Source organism: Hyla sarda, chromosome 1 (genome assembly GCF_029499605.1).
Source record: "Hyla sarda isolate aHylSar1 chromosome 1, aHylSar1.hap1, whole genome shotgun sequence".
In the NCBI taxonomy this organism is placed as follows: domain Eukaryota; kingdom Metazoa; phylum Chordata; class Amphibia; order Anura; family Hylidae; genus Hyla; species Hyla sarda.
Genome location: NC_079189.1, coordinates 197,179,473 through 197,201,813, shown reverse-complemented (window position 1 = coordinate 197,201,813; position 22,341 = coordinate 197,179,473). Strand labels below are relative to the sequence as shown.

Sequence of the window (22,341 nt, the reverse complement as noted above, 5' to 3'; positions counted from 1 at the left end):
ACTTGCATAGCCTCCTCGGCGGGAGGCACAGGGGTAGATTGCAAAGGATACTGTAAAAGAGAGGTGCCCAGAGATCAAGGTCTTTTTCCTGGCGGAGCTGCTGGTGTCTTTCAGAAAAACGCATGTCAATGCGGGTGGCCAAATGGATAAGTTCATGCAGGTTGGCAGGAATCTCTCGTGCGGCCAGCACATCCTTGATGTTACTGGATAGGCCTTTTTTAAAGGTCGCGCAGAGGGCCTCCTTATTCCAAGATAATTCTGAGGCGAGAGTACGAAATTGGATGGCGTACTCGCCTACTGAAGGATTACCCTGGACCAGGTTCAGCAGGGCAGTCTCGGCAGAAGAAGCTCGGGCTGGTTCCTCAAAGACACTACGGACTTCAGCGAAGAAGGACTGGACTGTGGCAGGATCATTGCGATCCCAGAGCGGTGTGGCCCAAGACAAGGCCTTTCCAGACAGAAGACTCACTACGAACGCCACCTTAGACCGTTCTGTAGGAAATTGGTCCCACAACATCTCCATATGTAGGGAACATTGAGACAGGAAACCACGGCAGAGTCTAGAGTCCCCATCAAATTTGTCCGGCAGGGACAAGCGGAGGCTAGGAGTGGCCACTCCCTGCGGAGGAGGTGCAGGAGCTGGCGGAGGAGATGGTTGCTGCTGTAGCAGTGGCAGAAGTTGCTGTAACATGGCTGTCAACTGCGACAGCTGCTGTCCTTGTTGGGCAATTTGCTGCGATTGCTGGGCGACCACCGTGGGTAGGTCAGCGAGACTTGGCAGCACCTCAGCGGGATCCATGGCCGGATCTACTGTTAGGATTCGGCCAGCTGGATGTGGATCCTCTGTGTCAGCAAGGGATTGGCGTGTACCGTGTCGGTGGACCGGTTCTAGGTTGCTACTGGTTTTCACCAGAGCCCGCTGCAAAGCGGGATGATCTTGCTGCGGCGGTAGCAACCAGGTCGTATCCACCGGCAACGGCTCAACCTCGCTGACTGCTGAGAAGGCGTGGGACAGAAGGACTAGGCAGAGGCAAGGTCAGACGTAGCAGAAGGTCGGGGCAGGCGGCAAGGCTCGTAGCCAATAGCAATAGCAGAAGGTCTGGAACACAGGCTTTGGACAACACTAAACGCTTTCTCTGGCACAAGGCAACAAGATCCAGCAAGGAAGGGAAGGGGAAGTGAGGTTATATGGACAGGGAGCAGGTGGAAGCTAATTAGACTGATTGGGCCAGGCAGCCAATCACCTTTAAATCTTAGAGAGATGGCGCGCGCGCCCTAGAGAGCGGAGCCGCGCGCGCCAGAACATTACAGCCGGGGACCGGGACAGGTAAGTGGCTTGGGATGCAATTCGCGAGCAGGCGCGTTCCGCTATGCGAATCGCATCCCCATCGTGAATGTCAGTGCAGCGCTCCCGGTCAGCGGGTCTGACTGGGGCGCTGCAGAGAGGAGAACGCCGCGAGTGCTCCGGGGAGGAGCAGGGACCCGTAGCGCTCGGCGTAACAGTAACATAGTTCATAAGGTAAAAAAAAAACAGAGTCCATAAAGTTCAACCTACAACCCTAATGAGTCCCTATTGAGTTGATCCAGAGGAAGGCAAAAAATCCTCATACTAGAGATAAAAATTCCTTCCCGTCTCCAAATATGGAAATCAGAATAATCCCTGAATCAACCTTCTGTCCCTATAGATCTAGAATCCATAACTTGCAATGTTGTTATTCTCCAAAAATGCTTTCAGATGCCTATTGAAATCTTTTACCGAGTTAACCATGACCACCTCCTCAGACAGAGAATTCCACAGTCTCACTGCTCTTACAGTAAAGAACCCTGTATGTGCTGGTGTATAAACCTTCTTTCCTCTAGACATAGAGGATGGCCCCTTGTTATTGATACAGTCCTGGGTATAAATAGATCATGGAAGAGATCTCTGTACGGCCCCCGGATATATTTATACATAGTTATTAGGTCTCCCCTAAACCTTCTTTATTCCAAACTAAATAACCCTAATTCTCATAATCTTTCTGGGTACTGTAGTCCTCTCATTCTCCGTATTACTCTGGTTGCCCATCTTGAACCCTCTCCAGCTCCAATATATCTTTCTTGTACACTGGTACCCAGTGACTAGTGATTTGTACAGCAGTAGAATTATTTCCTTGTCGTGGGCATCTATGCCCTTATTAATGCACCCCATGATTTTATTTGCCTTGGCAGCAGCTGCCCGACATTGGTCACTACAGCTAAATTTACTGTTAACTAAGACTCCCAAGTCCTTTCCCACTTCAGTCGTCCAAAGTGTTTTCCCATTTAATATATAATCCCAGCCCGTCAGTCATAGTCAAGTCTGTCAAGTCTAAAGTCAGCGTGGGATTGCATAATTAAGTTCAAGTCCACTATAAGTCCCAGAAAGCCTGCAAGTCTCCTAAAGTCACTGGTCATCTGCTTGGGCCTAACTGAGCTGTAAAGATTATACCATCTGTCTGCCTCAGTAAAGCTGCCGTTGTTCCGTAACCTTGCACCGGAGTGATTATTTGCCCCGCACCTGGCCCAGGAACCAGCGGCTATACCTCAGGTGGTGTAGAGGATAACCACACCCTGGCATCATGAACACAAGGGGTTAATGCCATCTGCCTCTAGGGTTATAACATCTGCCCTTCCATCACACTCCTCACCACATGTGGTTATAATATCATTCAAGGGACATCTCTATTGGCACATTCAGAAACACATTGCAGTCAAAGGATTCAGCAAAAACTGTTATTGTGTGCTGCCTTGTGGAGTGCATAATATAGTTACCATAATGTTGCCTACTTTAATAGGATAAAAAAACAATGTCAGAATGCTGTATGGATTAGCTAGATCCAGAGGATAGATGCTACATATTAAGTTGCTGGGATATCTGCAATGAGAACAAAGGTCTGTAGCCACTGAGTGACCATGTGCATTGTCGATCTCTGCTCCTTCTACTCACTATGGGGGAGATTTATCAAAACCTAGAAGAAAAAAGGTTGACCAGTTTCCCATAGCAACCAATCAGATTGCTTCTTTAATTTTGCAGAGGCAATCAAAAAAGAAGCAATCTGATAAAAAAATGTTTACATCAATTTTCCCCTGCAGAGGTTTTGATAATCCCCTCCTATGAGACTGGAAAGATAACCAAGTACTGAACTTAGCTATTTTTAAGTCAACATCTGCAACGAGTTTGCATGTTCTTTCCGCAAACTCGATGCTTGGCGCTGATTCATGGAATTTAAATGTTTGTCTTATTGAAGTCTCTCCATGTCGATGATTTTACGTGGTTCCAATAAAGGTGAAGTTTCATAATCGCTGGCATCTACCTGCTTTCTTCGTATCCTTGGAGGATTGTATTGCCATGCGGTGGCCAGGTGAGCTGACTATTTTTCTACTTTGCTTAATTTACAAATCTGTTTAACTTTCCGGAGCCAGTTGTTATATAAAAAAAAGTTTTGGCCCGGAATACCCCTTTAATAAAATGGGAATGGTTGGTGATATTAACTTCCTGTTTGTGGCACATTAGTATATGTGAGGTGGGAAACTTTTCAAGATGGGTGGTGACCATGGCGGCTATTTTGAAGTCGGCCATTTTGAATCCAACTTTTGTTTTTTCAATAGGAAGAGGGTCATGTGACACATCAAACTTATTGGGAATTTCACAAGAAAAACAATGTGCTTGGTTTTAACGTAACTTTATTCTTTCATGAGTTATTTACAAGTTTCCCTTTGTTTACAGCCATTGACATGTCATTGAGGTTAACTCGTGAGGAGCTGATAGAAATTGTGTTGATGTCCGGTGAACGCAGTAACCGGGTCATTGCAGCAGATTTCAATGCAAGACACCCTACGAGACCACCCATCTCCCATGCTACAGTTAGCAAACTGCTTGCTAAGTTTCGTGAAACTGGTTCAGTGTTGGATTTGCCAAAATGTGGACGCATGAAATCTTTCACTAATGAAGAAACATCAGTGGCTATCCTAGCTTCATTCAGCAAGAGCCCACAGCGTAGCACTCGCCGCATGTCACTGGAGAGTGGCATTAGTCGAACATCCCTTCTGCGGATATTAGCTACTCACAAATGGCACCTTTACAAACTCCAGCTACTGGAGCATTTCAACGAAGATGACCCAGATCGGCGCACTGAATTTGCAGAATGGGTACAACATAAATTGGAACAGGAACCTCAGTTTACGCAGAAGATTTAGTTTAGTGATGAGGCAAGCTTTTAAGTAAATGGTGAAGTTAAAGGGGTACTCCAGTGAAAAACTTTTATTTTAAATCAACTGGTGCCAGAAAGTTAAACAGATTTGTAAATTAATTCTATTAAAAATCTTAATCCTTCCAGTACTTATTAGCTGCTGAATACTACAGTGGAAATTATTTTCCGTTTGAAACACAGAGCTGTCTGCTGACATCATGAGCACAGTGCTCTCTGCTGACATCTCTGTCCATTTTAGGAACTGTCCAGAATAGGAGAAAATCCCCATAGCAAACATATGCTACTCTGGACAGTTCTTAAAATGGACAGAGATGTCAGCAGAGGGCACTGTGCTCATGATGTCAGCAGACAGCTCTGTGTTTCAAAAAGAAAATAATTTCCACTGTAGTATTCAGCAGCTAATAAGTACTGAAAGGATTAAGATTTTTTAATAGAAGTAATTTACAAATCTGCTTAACTTTCTGGCACCAGTTGATTTTTTTAAAAAGTTTTCCACCGGAGTACCCCTTTAACAAACACAACCACCGCTATTGGTCTGACACTAACCCACATTGAACCCTCCAAGACTGTTGGAACATAAAAATTTATGGTATGGTGAGGTATATGGGGTACAAAGATAGTGGGGCCATTTTTCATGAATGGAAACCTCAAGACCACTGGATATGTGAAATTGCTACATGATGATGTGTTTCCCTCTTTATGCACTGAAGCTGGCACGTTCCCTGAGTTTTTCCAGCAAGATGGTGCACCACCACATTATGGGTGTCAGGTCCGAGCATTCCTAGATGGACAGTTTCATGGAAAGTGGATTGGTCGTCGTGGGCCAGTTGAATGGCCCCCAAGGTCTCCAGATCTGACCCCCTTAGACTTTTATCTTTAGGGTCATCTGAAGGGAATTGTCTATGCTGTGAAGATACGACATGTGCAGCACCTGAAACTATGGATACTGGAAGCCTGTGCTAGCATTTCTCCTGCGGTGTTGCTATCAGTGTGTGAAGAGTGGGAGAAGAGGGTTGCATTGACAATCCAACACAATGGGCAGAACATTGAACACATTTTACAAGTGGTCAGAAACTTGTAAATAACTCATGAAAGAATAAAGTTATGTTAAAATAAAGCACATCATTGTTTTTCTTGTGAAATTCCCAAGAAGTTTGATGTGTCACATGACCCTCTTCCTATTGAAAAAACAAAAGTTGGATTCAACATGGCCGACTTCAAAATGGCCGCCATTGTCATCACCCATCTTGAAAAGTTTCCCCCCTCACATATACTAATGTGCCACAAACAGGATGTTAATATCACCAACCATTCCCATTTTATCAAGGTGTATCCATATAAATGGCCCACCCTGTATATGGATGATAAAAGCCTTATAAAATGTATGACTTACTTTGATGTTTGCTGTTGTCAGATAATTGTTTGAAGCAGTTAGAGTAGTGGCTGTCTGGTAAAGGTTCTTGTCATCCTTTGGAAAATTGTTCACCATGATCTTCACTGGCAAATTCATATCAGGTGCACATTCATGACACTGTATGACAATGTTCTCCTCATTTCCAGTATGTATGATATTGGGAGCAATCAATGCAAAGCTGAAAAAAGTTAAAAGAAAGGTCAAATGGGTTGTGCAGCCCCATTGATGTTTTTGAACAGCTGACAATCGTATAAATAACATAAGGAGTAATACTCACATTCCAATCCCCTGCTGCTCCCATGCATTACTTCCCTTGGCCCTTGCTGGTCTCTGTTTATTCATATGTGATGCTGCAGCCACCCATTGCCCACAGTGGTGCTCTCTGTCTGTAGCAGTCACAGACTGACAGGGTCTTGAGAAGCATAGGCACGGCAGTAGCAGGGAATCAGTGGTTTATATTGTGTAAGCCCCCCTCAAGTCACCAATTCTGCTCTGAACCATCAAGGAAACAGACTCCACAAGGCCTATGAAGGTGCCCTGTGGTATTTGGTACCAAGATGTTAGCAACAGATGCCTTTAAAGGGGCAACTTTATGTAAGTCAGGGGACAGTCGGGGCATATGTCTATATAAGACAGAAGGGGGTATAAGGTCAGTTTATGTGCGAAAGAGGAGGACGTGAGGACAGTTTGTGAAAAATCGGAAGATATGGGGAACCATAAATGAGATAGAATGGGCATGTGGCAGTGTCATGAGGCGGCAGTCGGAAAAAAGGGGGGAAACGGGAAGTATGTGGAAGAACATGGGGAACATGAAGCAGTCTGAATGAGTGGATGGGGCATAGTCTATGTGATAAAGAGAAGAAATGGGGCAGTATGTATAAGACATGGAGGCGCATGCAGACAATCTCTGAGATGAAAAGGGGTTTATGTGGTTACTCCATTTGAGACTTAAAGGGACATTGGGAAGCCTATGTGAGAAAGAGGGAGACATGGGGCAACCTGTGTGGGAGTGAACTGAAAAAGGCAAGCATGTGGAAGCAGTCTAAGGAAAAGGGGCAAATGGAGGACCAGACACTGAGAAAGAGGAGAACAGTGATTAGTCTGTAAGAGAAAGAGGGGCTTATAGAGGCACTCTATACAAAGAGAAGGGGGGCATGGGGCAGTTTATCTGAAAAAGAAAGGGATATGAGAATGCAGTCTGGATAAGAAATAGAAAAATATGGGGGGACCTTGAGAAATTGGAAGCATGGCAGAGCAGTCTGAGAAAGAAGGAGGGGGATGATGAAGCAGTCTTACAAATAGGGGGTAATTGGAGACCAGGCTGTGTTTAAGAAGGAGGGGGACATGATGAGCAGTCTGTTAGAGTGGAGAACCATGTAAAGGGATACAGTGAATGCACATAATGTCCAGCTGTGTGCTTCTTAGTGGTGTGGGAGTGCACTTGATGTAGATAGGCAACAGTGGGCTGCTTGTTAATCATGCTTATGTACACTGGAGGCCCAAGGGGAGCTCTGGGATGCTTATGGTTGTGTGGAGTATAAATAACTGTATGAGGCACTGTTACCACACTATTACAGTTTTGGTAACTTAAGGCTGCCCAAATCCAAGGCTCAGCCTGTTCACGATCATGAGGTTAAACATCTTCTATTAGTTAAAAGAAGTCAACCATAACTAGCCTGCAACCTCCACCTGACTTCTGAACCACCAAAGCTGTAACAGTGTACAAAATATGCCAGTTTTTTTTTTGGTTTGTTTATAATTTTCTTTTTTGTGAGCCAATGGCCAATGCCAGGTATGAAAAACTTGAAATTACACGTCCAGGCAAAAAGTATGAAAATTTTGCTAAACACAGCAATTGCTTGACTCACAAAGAGTCATCATTCAGCACTGAGGCGAGGAACCCCATCCCCGTGGAGGGTTGTGCAATCAGAATAAATCCCTGGATTAATGTTCTGTCCCTATAACTCTGGTATCCATATGCACTGTACTGTAACTTGGATGGGTGAAAAAACCACGTTATTTCTTTTTACTCTGGAGTGCCGCTGCTTTTTCTTTTGTATTGGTATCCATAAGCCGTAATTTTTTTAATCACTAGAAATGCATCCAGGCCCCTTTTGAACTCTTTTCATTGAGTTCACCACGTCATCTGGCAGAGAGTTTCATAGTCTCTCTGCTCTTACAGTAAAGAACTCCTGTCTGTGTTTGTGTAGAAACCTTCTTTCCTCTAAACTTAGAGGACACCCCTTGTTATAGACACAGTCCTGGATATAAATAGATCATGGTAGAAATCTCTGTACTGCCCCCGGATATATTTAGACATATTTATTTGGTCGCATCTTAGCCATCTTTTTTCTAAACTAAATAACCCTAAATTTGATCATCTTTCTGGCTACTGTAGTCTTCCCATTCCGTGTATTACTTTAGTTGCCAATCTTTGAACCCTCTTCAGCTCCAATATATCTTTCTTGTACATTTTTTTCACAATACTGTATATAGTGGGGGTCATTTAATAATGTGATCCCAACTCTTTTTTTTCTTGTTTCTTTTGCCTAAGTTGTGTTGCAAGTTTTTATGTGCCAGATTTTGTGAACAAAAAAATACCAAATAAAACTACCAGCTCTCTGTTTTACTCAGAAAATCTGAAAAAGGGACTTGTCCACCTGGAAAGGGGTTTGCCCCTGAAGAAAGGGGCGTGTCCTCAACAGTTTTGAAAAATGTGATGGGTAAAAATACCTGTTGGGTAAAAAAATACCTGTTGGGTAAAAAAAAAAACACAAAGAAAACAATGCTCACTCTTAGCAAATCATCCTCAGTATTTTGTGAGTTCTGACTAGTAATTTATACAGTGGTTTATACAGTGGTAAAACAATTTCTTTGTCATGTGAATCCATGTAACTTTTGATGCAGCTTCCTGACACTGCAATTAAAATTACGGTACTGTTAACTAAAACTCCTAAATCTATTTCCATTTTAGTTGTCCCCAGTGTTTTTGGATTTAATACATAATTCTAGCCTGGATTATTTCTCACCATGTGCATAACCTTATGTTTTTTCAGTGTTTAACCTCATCTGCCACTTCTTAGTCCAAACCTCCAACCTATCCACATCCATTTGTAACAGTGCACTGTCCTCTTTTCAGAGCTTAGTATCATCTGTAAAGATTTATACTTTACTATACAATCCCTCTACAAGGACATTTATAAATATACTAGCTGAGTACCCAGTGTTGCCCGGTTTTTCCTTCCTAATCCTTGTTGTGGAGGAAAATCAACAGAGGAAGCTTTTGACTTCAAATCCCGTCCTCATATATTGTTGTCATATCCCAACCCCATATCCCGTCCTCATATCCCGACCTCATATCCCATCTTCATATCCCGTCCTCCTATCTCGACTTCCTATCTTGACCTCTTATCTCAACCTCCTATCCCAACCTCCTATCCCGACCTCCCATCCCGTCCTCCCATCCCATCCTCCTAGCCCGTCCTCCTATCTGTTCTCCTATTCCGTCCTCCTATCCCGTCCTGCTATCTTGACCTCATATCCCAACCTCCTATCCTGACCTCCTATCCTGTCCTCCTATCCCGTCCTCCTATATCGACCTCCTATTCTGTCTTCCTATCTCGACCTCCTATTGCGACCTCCTATCCAGACCTCATTTCTCGATCTCCTATCCCGACCTCCTATCCCAACCTCCTATCCCGTCCTCCTATCCCATCCTCCTATCCCGTCCTCATATCTTGTCCTCCTATCTCGACCTCCTATCCTGACCTCCTATCCCAACCTCCTATCCCGACCTCCTATCTCGTCCTCCTATCCCAACCTCATATCCCGTCCTCATATCCCAACCCGTAATATGTGTACCAGGTATTGAAATATCTCCAGCTGTACGGAAGTTATGTGAGAACATACATTTCCCATTGATTTGCATGGGACTTTAAACAAAAACCCTGACCCTACCCAAATGGGGGTAGTTAAGGGTTCAATTAACTATCCTATATTTTAAGTGGACATATAAGTAACATGTGACCAAGTATTATAGAAATATCTCCAGCCGTTTGGAAGTTATGCAGTAACATATATTTCCCATAGACTTGTATGGGACTTTAAACAAAAACCCTGACCCTGGCAAATGGGGGTGAGTAAGGGTTAAATTACCTATCCTATGTTTGTTGTTGACATACAAGTAACATGTGTGACAAGTTTCATGTTAATATCTTTAGCCGTTTGGACATGATGCTGGAACATACACACACACAATGGCCCTCATTTACTATTGCAAACCCGACATGTTTTGTCGGGTTGTGCGCCACATTCTGCCAGAATTTGCACCAGAATTGAGAAAAACCCTGACTAACTCTCCCTTTTGCCAAGAAAACCCAAAAAGGGGTGTGGCCCCGGGAAAAGAGGGCATGATCTCTAAAAAGGGGCGTATCCCCGACGTTTTTACAAATACCCAACATATTTACTAAGGTTTCCACAGAAAATGTGGTGGATTTCAGCTGAGGAAAACCCTGCAGATCAGAGCATGTGTAAAAAAAAGGAAAGTGTAGGGAAAGGGGAAAATGTAGGGAAACCTTAGTAAATACTGTGGAAAATAAATTGTTAATTTAAACCCACAAAGAAACCTACACTCCACTCTTAGTAAATGAGGGCCATTGAGTTTTATATATATATATATATATATATATATATATATATATATATATAGATTAAATTGGTGGTACCCCAATTGTAACAGTCACCCACTCATGTATATACCATTAAAGGGGTACTCCACTGGCCAGTGTTCCGAATGCTGTGTGCATGCTGTGGGGGTTGACCACGCACATTCATGATGCCATGTCACGCCCCTCCCATAGACTTGTATTGAGGGGCATGGCCTGACATCATGATTGGGCATGGATGACCTCTGCAGCGCGCACACAACGTTCGGAACTAAATGTTCCAAATGGTGGCCAGTGGAGTACCTTTATAATAGCCACCCTCTGTTTCCTATCACAGAGCAAGGCACTTACACATATTTTCCCATTCTCATTTTATGTACCAACCTTTAATATGGCACAGTATTAAATGCTTTGGAAAAATCAAGCTATATGACATCCAACAATTTGCCTCGATCCAATCGTGAGCTCACTTTCTCATAAAAGCTGATCAGGTTAGTTTGACAGGACTGATCCCTCATAAACCCATGCTGATATGCAGTCTGACACTTATATTTATCAATATACTCCAAAATGGCATCTCTAAGAAAACCCTCAAACAATTTACATACAATGGGAGTCAAGCTAATAGACCTCTAATTTCCAGGGTCACTTTTTGACCCTTCTCTGACTGTAGGTACCACACTTACTATTTGCCAGTTCTGGCAAACAGACCTTGTCACTATAGAGTTCTAAAATATTAGAAATAGTGGTCTGTCTATTACATAATTTAACTCCTTTAGAACACAGGAGGTGAATGCCATCTGGACCTGGTGATTTCTCTATTTTAAGTTTTTTTTTTAGGTGGCACTTAAAAAAGAACTCAAACCAAATGAAATTACCTCTATATAGCTGCACATCATAAAGTTATATAACTTTGCAATGTGAAGTGTGATCTTTGCTGAGCACATGCTCTGATTCTCTCAGCTTTTCCTCTAGGCAGGAAGTCCAGAGGATCTTATCACACTGATGACTAGCATCTACCATAGACAACACTTCACATTCCCTTCTCCTCCTCAGAGAGCTGACAGCTTCAGGGAGCACTGTTTGAGTGTCCCTGATTGGCTGGAGGGCAACACACCCCTCACTGCTCACTCTCAGAGCAGCCCCTTCCTGCAGTTCACACAGGAAACAAGTCCAGTGTGTGTAGGTTTTGGCTCTCTCAGCAGGATCAAAGGCTGTTAATGGTTTATGGCTTTGGGGGTCTGATTTTGAAACAACCAGCTGGGATGCCTTGTGGCGTCATGGTGAGATTATATACATGACTTATTTAAGTTGTTTTTTTTAACACTTTTATCTGTCTTCTTTCTTGGTTACAGTTTCTGTGGAGTTACATTTTACCTCTATATCTTATATGGCATTTAATTTTCCTTTGTGAATACAGCGGAGAAAAATGGGCTTAATATATTCACTTTTTTCTTGTTGCCCTCTTTAACCCCTTAACGACGCAGGACGTATATTTACGTCCTGCGCCGGCTCCCGCGATATGAAGCGGGATCGCGCCGCGATCCTGCATCATATCGCGTCGGTCCCGGCGCTCATCAACGGCCGGGACCCGCGGCTAATACCACACATCGTCGATCGCGGCGATGTGCGGTATTAACCCTTTAGAAGCGGCGGTCAAAGCTGACCGCCGCTTCTAAAGTGAAATTGAAAGTGACCCGGCTGCTCAGTCGGGCTGTTCGGGACCGCCGCGGTGAAATCGCGGTGGCCCGAACAGCTGACCGGACACCAAACCTATATAAGTAGGGTATCATTTTAACCGTATGGACCTACAAAATAATGATAAGTAGTGTTGAGCAGCATAGGCCATATTCGAATTCGCGAATATTCGCGAATATATGGACGAATATTCGTCATATATTCGCGAATATTCGCGAATATTCGCATATTCTCGTTTTATTTTCGCATATGCGTAAATTCGCGCATGCGAAAATTAACATATGTGAATATTAGCATATACAAAATTAGCATACGCAAAATTCGCATATGCGAAAATTCGAATTTTCGCCCGCCAGTCTCACACAGTAGTATTACAGCCTTCTTTACACCACACAAGCTGGAAGCAGAGAGGGATGATCACTGTGATGTGTACTGTGAAAAAAAAACAAAAAAAAAAAACGAATATTCGTAATTACGAATATATAGCGCTATATTCGCGAAAATTCGAATTGCGAATATTCGTGAGCAATACTAATGATAAGGTGTCATTTTTACCGAAATATGCACTGCGTAGAAACGGAAGCCCCCAAAAGTTGCAAAATGGTGTTTTTTTTCAATTTTGTCGCACAATGATTTTTTTTCCGTTTCGCCGTGCATTTTTGGGTAAAATGACTAATGTCACTGCAAAGTAGAATTGGCGACGCAAAAAATAAGCCATAATATGGATTTTTAGGTGGAAAATTGAAAGGGTTATGATTTTTAAAAGGTAAGGAGGAAAAAACGAAAGTGCAAAAACGGAAAAACCCTGAGTCCTTAAGGGGTTAAACCCCTATTCAACAATTTTAAAGCTTTTAGTTTTAACCTTTTACTATTTATGTAAATAACATTTTAGAGTTCATTTTAATTTCTTTGGCAATATGTTTTTGTCTTTAGTGTTGCTGCTTTTATCTGTTTTTTACATTCTTTCTTTTTGTCGTTTATTGCCCCCTTTACATTTTTTTATTCATCCACATTGGTTTTCTCCTGTTCCTGACCTTTTTATTCCCATAAGTTTTATACCTCTTACAATATGATTTTTTTCTTTTTAAATCTCTCATTTAGTGTCTGTACTATACCAATCTTTAACGTTAAAGAGTACCTGTCACCAAATAAAACTTTTAATATAGTGTTCCTTGTGTAATTAGCAGACCCTTTCCCATTCACTTGCTTTTAAAATTATCAACATAAATATGTTTAAAATGTAATAGAACAAAACACCACTAGGTGGCTCTGTTCTGTTCCCTGCCAAAATGAATACAGTGAATTTGGTGTCCTCCAGGCCTGGCAGGAGACAGAACTCAGGAAGTGCTTCTCTACACTGAGCTTGATTGACAGCGGCACAGAGCCTCACTGAAAGCTGCAAAGGGCCTCACTGAAATCTGCAAAGAGCCTCACTGAAAGCTGCAAAGAGCCTCACTGAAATATACAGAAAGCCTCACTGAAACATGCATACACAGCTTTTTAAAGCTCTGAAATTTAGAGAACATAGCCTGAGTTAGTTTTGAAAAGTTTATTTGGTGACAGGTACATTTTAACCTCTTAATGACGCAGGGCGTACCTGTATGCCCTGTGCCCATTCCCAGTATATAACACGGGGTCATACCGGGTCGGTCCGGGGCTAATGACAGCCGGGACCGTGGGCTAATAGCGTGCGGCACCGATCATTGTGCCGCACGCTATTAACCCTAAATTGAAAGTAAACGCTTCCCGGCAGCTCAGTCAGGCTGATTGGGACCATCACAGTAAAATTATGATGTCCCGATCAGCTAGAACACGAGTGGAGGTCCCCTTACCTGCTTCCGTCATGTCCGATCGGCGATTGACTGCTCCAAGCCTGAAATCCAGGCTTGTGCAATCGACCGCCGATAACACTGATCTTTGCTGTGTCAATGCACGGCAATGATCTGTGTATGAGATCAGAATGTGCAGTGCAATAGCCACTGGGGGGGGGGGGGGGGCTATAACACTGCAAAAAAAAGTTAATAAAGATCATTTAACCCCTTCCCTAATAAAAGTAAGAATCACCCCTCTTTTCCCATAAAAAAAAAAAAACTGTGTAAATAAAAATTTACATATGTATGTGGTATCTCAGTGTGCGGAAATGTCCGAACTATAAAAATATATCATTATTTAAATCTCACGGTCAATGGCGTACGCACAAAAAAATTCCAAAGTCCAGAATAGCATATGTTTGGTCACTTTTTATATCATGAAAAAATGAATAAAAAGTGATCAAAAAGTCTGATCAATATAAAAATAGTACTGATAAAAACTTCAGAATACGGCGCAAAAAAAGAGCCCACATACCAGCCCATACGCAGAAAAACAAGAAAGTTATAGGGGTCAGAAAAGGACAATTTTAAACGTATAAATTTTCATGAATGTAGTTGTGATTTTTTAGTAATACAAAAAAAGTAACACAAAATCAAACCTCTATAAGTAGGGTATCAGTTTAACCGTATGGACCTACAGAATAAAGATAAGAAACGTCACTGCAAAGTAAAATTGGTGGTGCAAAAAATAAGCCATAATATGGAATTTTAGGTGCAATATTTAAAGCATTATGATTTTTGGAAGGTGATGAGGAAAAAATGAAAATGCAAAAATAGAAAAACCCTGCGTCCTTAAGGGGTTAAGGACATCTCTAAGCTGATCAAACTTAGCCTTCCTAAGGTTCTTTGTTCTTTTGGCTCCTCTACAGAACACCCTTTTGAAGAACAAGTTATAATGTAATGTAAATTATATTGTGGATATTATTTTCTATGTATCACTCAACCTGCATGTTACTCTGTCAGGTTTGTTAGTTGGCTTTTAGCATTAGTCAGCATGCAATTTAGTGTTGCCTTCGTTTTCTTCTCCATTAGGCCTATCCCTATTAACTATTCTTACACCTTTTCACTCCAACCCAGGTACATAAATGAGGCTTCTTTCACACTGACATTTGTGCCCGTCAGTGTACCGGCCGATAGATAGCTGGAGAAAAATTTGTGCTTGCAACGTCTTTTTCTTCCACTATCTTCCAGAAGAATAACAGGAGACATAAATGACATTAGAGCAATCCCATTCAAGTGAATGGTATCCTCTTTGCCCGTTATGACTCCCGTTAGGCTCCGTTACAATAACGGACGTTAATGGCACTAAAAGTGAAAATAAAAAAATAGCCCTTAACGTCCGTTTGTAACGGAGCCTTACACACTGTGTGAAGGAAGCCAAGAAGCCTAAGTTCCATTTGTCTTATTCATCAGTTTTAATTGAGTTTTGAATTTGTCTTTTTAATTAACACATCATATTAATACTCATTTATTAATCTTATTATGCTTTATGAGAAGTTATCAGCAGTTAGGGAAAATACGGTAGCTTTAATGTTGTGTGGGAGCCATGGCTATTATCCACTTACTGCACCAATTTGACTCATTGCCTGACTCTTTATTGAGGGGTAGTTTCTCTTTAGTCTGTGAAGGGGTCAGCCAGCGGGTTCTGTATCTTATGTATCGTCAAGACTTATTGCTGAGCCTCTATGGATGTTATCACTTATAATGGCCATTTCTATTTGTTGAGAGCTTTGTAATCAGCATCATTTTTTGAGTGTACCACTGTACTTTGTTTACTGTTTATTCGGTCCTAGGACCATTATTACTTACCTGTTGGAAGCAACAATTTTACTGTTTTTTGCTATTTCAATAAAAGTTTCATGGTTTGACTATTAAAACTTATTTACATTGAATTTAAGTGCGCATGATAGGAATAAAGTTACATCAAGCCAAAAATAGTCTTCACTGAAATTGGGATCAAAGTAGGCACCCACTATTCTGATTTTAACATACAATTGACTTCGGGTTACTTAACTAATACCTCGAAACACAGAGAGGGATACCCCTCATCAAACTCAATCGAGACCAGCCTGGCCCAAAGCTCTTTGGTTTTAAAAAATTGGAATCAAAATGGGCAGTTGGGTACTCTTTCCCGTTTTAAATATTTAGTGTTTTCAAAGTGTTAATTAACTTATGGCCACTGATGTCACATTGCCAACAAACAGAGAGGCTTAAACAAGATTGGGTCATTGATCTTGCACTACCAAAACAAAGAGAGGGATGCCCTACATCAAGCTCAATTGAGACCAGCCAGGGCTCTTCTGAGTATAAAAACCAGCATCAAATTGGACAGAAAGGCACTTTTTCCATATTGAAATAAGTAACTGGTGTATTCAAAGTGTTAAATACTTTGGGCCACTGATCTTACACTGTCATGACACAGGAAGGAATGCCACAAATTAAAATTTGTCAATTTTAACTTGGCGGTTTTCAGTATAGAAACTGGCATCAAAGTGCACAAACTGACATTTGTTGCCTATTTGAATAAGTAGCTGGTGTTTTGAAAGGGTAAATGACTTTGGGTCATTAATCTTAAAACACAGATGCCCCACATCAATCTCAATTGAGTTCAGCCTGGCCCAAATCTCTGGGTATAAAAACTGGCATCAAACTAAGCAGACAGGCAACTTTTCCTGATTTGAATAAATAACAGGTGTTAAAGGGTTAAAAAAGTTTGGGTTACTAATCTTACACTGCCAAAACACAGTGGGGGAATGTCCCTCTTTAACCCCTTAAGGACTGAGCCCTCGCAATTCTGACCACAGTCACTTTAAGCGTTAATAACTCTAAAACGTTTTTACCGAATATTCTGATTCTGAGATTGTTTTTTCGTGACATATTCTACTTTATTTTGGTGGTAAATTTTCGGCGTTACTTGCATCCTTTCTTGGTGAAAAATCCCAAAATTTCATGAAAATTTTGAAAATTTTGCATTTTTCTAACTTTGAAGCTCTCTACTGGTAAGGAAAATGGATATTCCAAATAAATTTAATTTTTAATCACAAATACAATATGTCCACTTTATGTTGGCATCATAAAATGGCCATATTTTTACTTTTTGAAAAAATTTGAGGGCTTCAAAGTAGAGCAGCAATTTTCAAAAATTTTATGAAAATTGCAAAATCTGAAGGGACAGATGTTACAAAACTACAACTCACAGCATGCCTGGGTGGTCTAGGCATGCTGAGAGTTGTAGTTTGGCAACATCTGGAGGGCTACCGTTTGGGCACCACTGTAACAGTGGTCACCAAACTGTGACCCTCCAGATGTTGCAAAACTACAACTCCCAGCATGCCCAGACAGCCTTTGGCTGTCTGGGCATACTGGGAGTTGCAGTCCGGCCTTCCTAGTGGTTGCCACAGTAAAGATCACATTACTTTCACTTTGATTTCTCCCCCCAACCGTTGATTCCCTACCTGAGTCTTGATCTCCGGTGGATGTCTGCGATGATCGGTGGGCCCCACGCATCTGGTCCTCAGGTAAAGGCCTCCATCTTCTCCCCCCCCCCCGTTCTGCCTGATATCCAGGGGTGGGCAAAACGGGGGGTTTCCATGGCAACCCCCTGTCCTGCGTTGCCATTGCTCAGAACTCAGTTCTGACTAATGGCAGGGGATAGGAGCAGATTGCAGCACTGCGACCTAACTCCTATCCCTTAGGCTGATCGGGGCTGTCACTGACAACTCCGATCATCCCTATTTTCTGGGTGGTCGGGTCACAGAGACCCGATCAGCCCGGAATTGGAGAAAATCGCATGTCTGAATTGACATGCGATTTTCTCCGATCGCCGACATGGGGGGGGGGGGGTCTCAGGACCCCCCTGGGCGATGTGCCAGGGTGCCTGCTGAATTATTTCAGCAGGCATCCTGATCCGGTCCCCAACCTGCTAGCGGCGGGGACCGGAATTCCCACGGGCGTATCCATACGCCCTGCGTCCTTAAGGACTCGGGATGATAAGATTGGCTGTTTGTTGGAAGAAAAAAAGCGTGTAAAAATGTATAATGTGAACAGACCCTTTATGGCAGTGTGCTTCCAGACAGGACACCTCCAGCTGTTGCAAAACTACAGCTCTAAGGCATTCCCAGACAGCCAAAGAGTGTCCTGGCATGCAGGGAATTGTAGTTTTGCAACAGCTGGAAGCTCCCTCTATGGAAAATACTGCCATAAAAGGACTGTTCACATTAAACATATTTAACATGCTGTGTCATGTTGATGTGTACTCCAATAACATCATCACTAGAGACAGGACTACACAGGACCAGGCTGGACCAGGAACAGAGGTGAGTAAGAGATCTTCAGCTCACTGTATACAGTATACTGCCATCTATATAGATGGCTTTATATTATTTAAAATCCCAAAGAGCTACCTAGCGCTGCACTGCAGTAAACCAGCAATCTTCTTACTGGTCAGTAGTGTTGAGCGGCATAGGCCATATTCGAATTCGCGAATATTCGCGAATATATGGACGAATATTCGTCATATATTCGCGAATATTCGCATATTCGTCATATCCTCGTTTTATTTTCGCATATGCGAAAATACTCGTATGCGAAAAATCACAGACGTGAAAATTAGCATATACAAAATTCGCATATGCGAAAATTCGCATATGCTAAAATTCACATATGCTAATTTTCGCATATGCGAATTTTCGCACGCCAGTCTCACACAGTAGTATTAGAGCCTTCTTTACACCACACAAGCTGGAAACAGAGAGGGATGATCTCTGTGATGTGTACTGTGAAGAAAAAAAAAACGAATATTCGTAATTACGAATATATAGTGCTATATTCGCGAAATTCGCGAATTCGCGAATATGCGATATTCGCGAATAATATTCGAATTGCGAATATTCGCGAGCAACACTACTGGTCAGGAGATATACAGTTTATATCTCCTGCTGAGTCTGAGCTGTACCCACCGGAGCAGGGACAGTATACAGAGCTGTGAATACATGTGATGCAAAAATGTGAACAAAAACACCTTTCTATGCTATCCTGCTGCCCTCCATCTGACCCACAGAGTGGTACCCTGAAAGCAGTAAAAAATTGCCACAGGCTAAAAAAATGGTGTTTCCACAAAAACGGAAAAACACAAGGAAAAACGCGATTTTTCTGTTTGTTTTTTTTGCAGGTGGGCAAAATGGCAGGAAAAAAAAAACTTAGCCTGACGCTTTGCTAATCTGCCTTCCCTTCTTTAAACTCTCCTCTCTCCAGTCCATCCTAAATTCCACAGCCAGACTCTCCAGTCATTACACCGATGCCTCCCCCCTGTGTCAGTCACTACACTGGTTACCCGTTCAGAATACAGGATGAACTCCTCACTCTCATCCACACAGCTCTCCACAGTGCTGCACCTCTTTACATCTCTTCCCTCATCTCTGTCTACCATCCTACATGTGCTCTCCAGTCTTCTAATGCTCTAAACCTAACATCTTCTATGATGGGAGCCTCTCACTCCCATCCCCAAGACTTTGCGCCTTTTCTCAAGAATACAACATCCGGAACCTTTAGACTTATATCCAACATCTACAGTTTTTAATGTGAAGTAATGACACAGCTTTTCAAGAAGGCTTACAACATTCCCTAATTGGTCTACTATCCCTTTTTAATCTACTATCACTTTGCCCCCCCCCCCCGCTCCACTATCACTCGGCAGTGTCTCCCCACGCTTTATGAACCTTAGGCATTCAGAGATTGGTTGGTGAGTGATTCACCCACCTTTTATGTGATCTACCCTATTTATAAAACGTGGCGGGACCATTGTATCATTATTCCTTATAGTCTGTAAGCTCTTGTAGGAGGGCTCCTCCTGTGTTATATTGTCTGATACTTGTCTTTATTTTTACCCTGCAAAATCTGTTGGGTCTATATATATATATAAATAATAATTATTTTTATTAATAATTATATATGTATGAATGAATGCAAAAATTTGCTGAACAGTTGATGAATGTTGAAGCCTTGGGTCTCTAGTCTTGTATGGGACTTCAAACAGTGCTTTAACTCCTTAACAACGCACCTTAATGACGCAGGACATATATTTACGTCCTGTGCTGGCTTCCGCAATATAATGCAGGGTCACACGTCATATCGGGTCGGTCCTGGCGGCCATCAACGGCCAGGACCCGCGGCTAATTCCAGACATCACCGATCGCGGAGATGGCCGGTATTAACCCTTCAGAAGCGACAATCAAAGTTGGTGGCGCAAAAAATAAGCCATCATATGGATTTTTAGGTGGAAAATTTAAAGCGTTATGATTTTTAATTGGTAAGGAGGAAAAAAACAAAATGCAAAAACTGAAAAACGCTGAGTCCTTAAGAGCTTAAATAACAGACAGACTAAGTTAGGGGTACAGTATGCTGTACATAGCAATGTGGGGGTGGACTGACAAAGTTTTAAAAAGGCTTTAAAAAAAAAAAAAAGACAAATGATTCAGCTTTCTATGGGATATAAAAAAAAACAACCAAATACAATCCCATTTTAATCCCTTCTGAAGCAATGGTGTGACATACCCACAAATAACTAATGCTACCAATGGCCATATAAGCCCTATCAAAATGTACTGCTTATAAATGCTGCGGCTGTGTCTGTAATACTCACATGTAAGTTCAGTTATAGTCCCTTACAAGTTTACAGCTCCTATGTAGACCTAATTGTCTTTATTGTGACATGTAACAAACATTGTGTTGTCTGATCCTATAATCATATTCCCTTACATATGCCCCTACTTTATGTATATGTAATTATGTTGGTGATCAAGAAATAGGGAACATAGAAAATAACTGCAGGATCAGAGCTGTAGAAACAAAGTAAAAGAACATTTTCATCAATATCTAATGCGACGTTGTTAGAGCTCTATTGCTTTATTTATTTTTTAATTCAGATGCATTTGAACACTTAATAAAGAGGACATAGCCACCTACATTTTCCTAAAATTTCATTGCATACCAGCATCCCCTTCTGTACTATGTCCATATACCATTACTTGTCAAGCATTATATATTTAGGCAGAGATGGTAATATTGATTTGAAATAATAAAATAACTTTACCACAGTATGCTGAAGAATACCATATAGTACTTACAACTGTTTGGTTGTAGATAGTTCAACACATAACTGGATCACTAGCAAAACTGACAACACAGATACTGGCAAATATTGAGCCATGATGACATGAGGAATCTTCAGCAGAATTCTTGCTTTTATTTGAAATCCTCATATAACAAACAAACTGAAAGAGCAAAAGTCAAAAGGTTGTTTGCTTTTTAGCTTAACAAAATTGGAAACCACGTGATTTCTTGTCTACATGACAATGGTTAACCATGGTCTGGTTTAATAAGACTATTTTCAGTTGAGTATAGTATGAGCGCATTGCTGGGGTTATGATAGTTCTAATAATTGATTATAAATATTCCCAAAGTTTACATTTTTTAGCCAAAGCTTGAATGCATTCTCTGTGGCTTTTACACAGTAAGGCTAGGTTTCAATACCGTTTTTTTCTAGTGCATTTTGGAAAACTGCAACAGCAGTTTTTGAGTCAAAGACAGAAGTGTATTCAAAAGGAATAGGAAATACAAAGAAATAACTTTTACTTCTCCTTCCTGCTGAATCTACTTCTGGCTTTGGCTCAAAAACTGCAGTGGCAGTGTTCCAAAAAGTGCCAGAAAAAAAACCTATCCTTAGAGTAGGTTCACACTTACAGGATCTGCTGCACATTTTTATGCATACTTTCTGCAGATAATTTTGGAATTTTTGGCTTTTCCCTTTCCTCCCACAGACCAGAAGGCACCTCCAAGTGTCAGGGATTCATAGCTACTCATCTTTGAAGTCTAGGGAGACCCTATATTGCTCCTGGTTTCAGGCCAGAGGTTGGCCTCCCAGAGAGGGAGCTCAAGTGGCAGGGAGAGTGCAGAACCTAATATCCACGCAGGATAGGTGATAACTCGCTATAACCATTGTAAGTCTGATCACAAAAATTGAGGTTCCTTGTTTCCTGAATAAATGGAGCAGCAGTGTGTATGCTCGATTTGCAATTTATTAACTGTGGGACTTCAAAACATAGCCAAGTACAACACAAGGCTATGGTCAGAAGCACTACAGACAGTAAATGGAGCAATGGTACATGAGGACATTCATCCAGAGGACAAGTGGCCTTTGTTTTGATGATCAGCAGGGATCCCAACAACTGGCCCTCACGGATCAGCTAACTATCACCTACTCATTGGAAGATAATTGCTTACAGTTGTTACTGACAAATATTATGTTAGGTGGAAATACATTTTGACAAACACTTTATATTTCTAGGTATTGAAAAAAAATTTAAGGAGACCCTCGTGGAACCTCTGTTGGCCAGATTATCTTTAGGAGTGACATCAAGCAGACCTGGGAAGAAGCCAATAATACTAATAATACCGAACAGTATTAC

The 22,341-nt window shown here is 41.8% G+C and overlaps 1 protein-coding gene across 1 annotated transcript in view; it reads right to left on the bottom strand.

The window, feature by feature from the left end:
• LOC130355875 (A.superbus venom factor 1-like) overlaps positions 1–22,341 on the bottom strand; it is a 266,587-nt gene that overhangs the window by 230,264 nt on the left and 13,982 nt on the right. Inside the window, exon 4 of the mRNA XM_056556718.1 lies at positions 5,623–5,821. Coding sequence (XP_056412693.1) covers positions 5,623–5,821 — 199 coding nt within the window. The remainder of the gene's footprint in view (positions 1–5,622; positions 5,822–22,341) is intronic.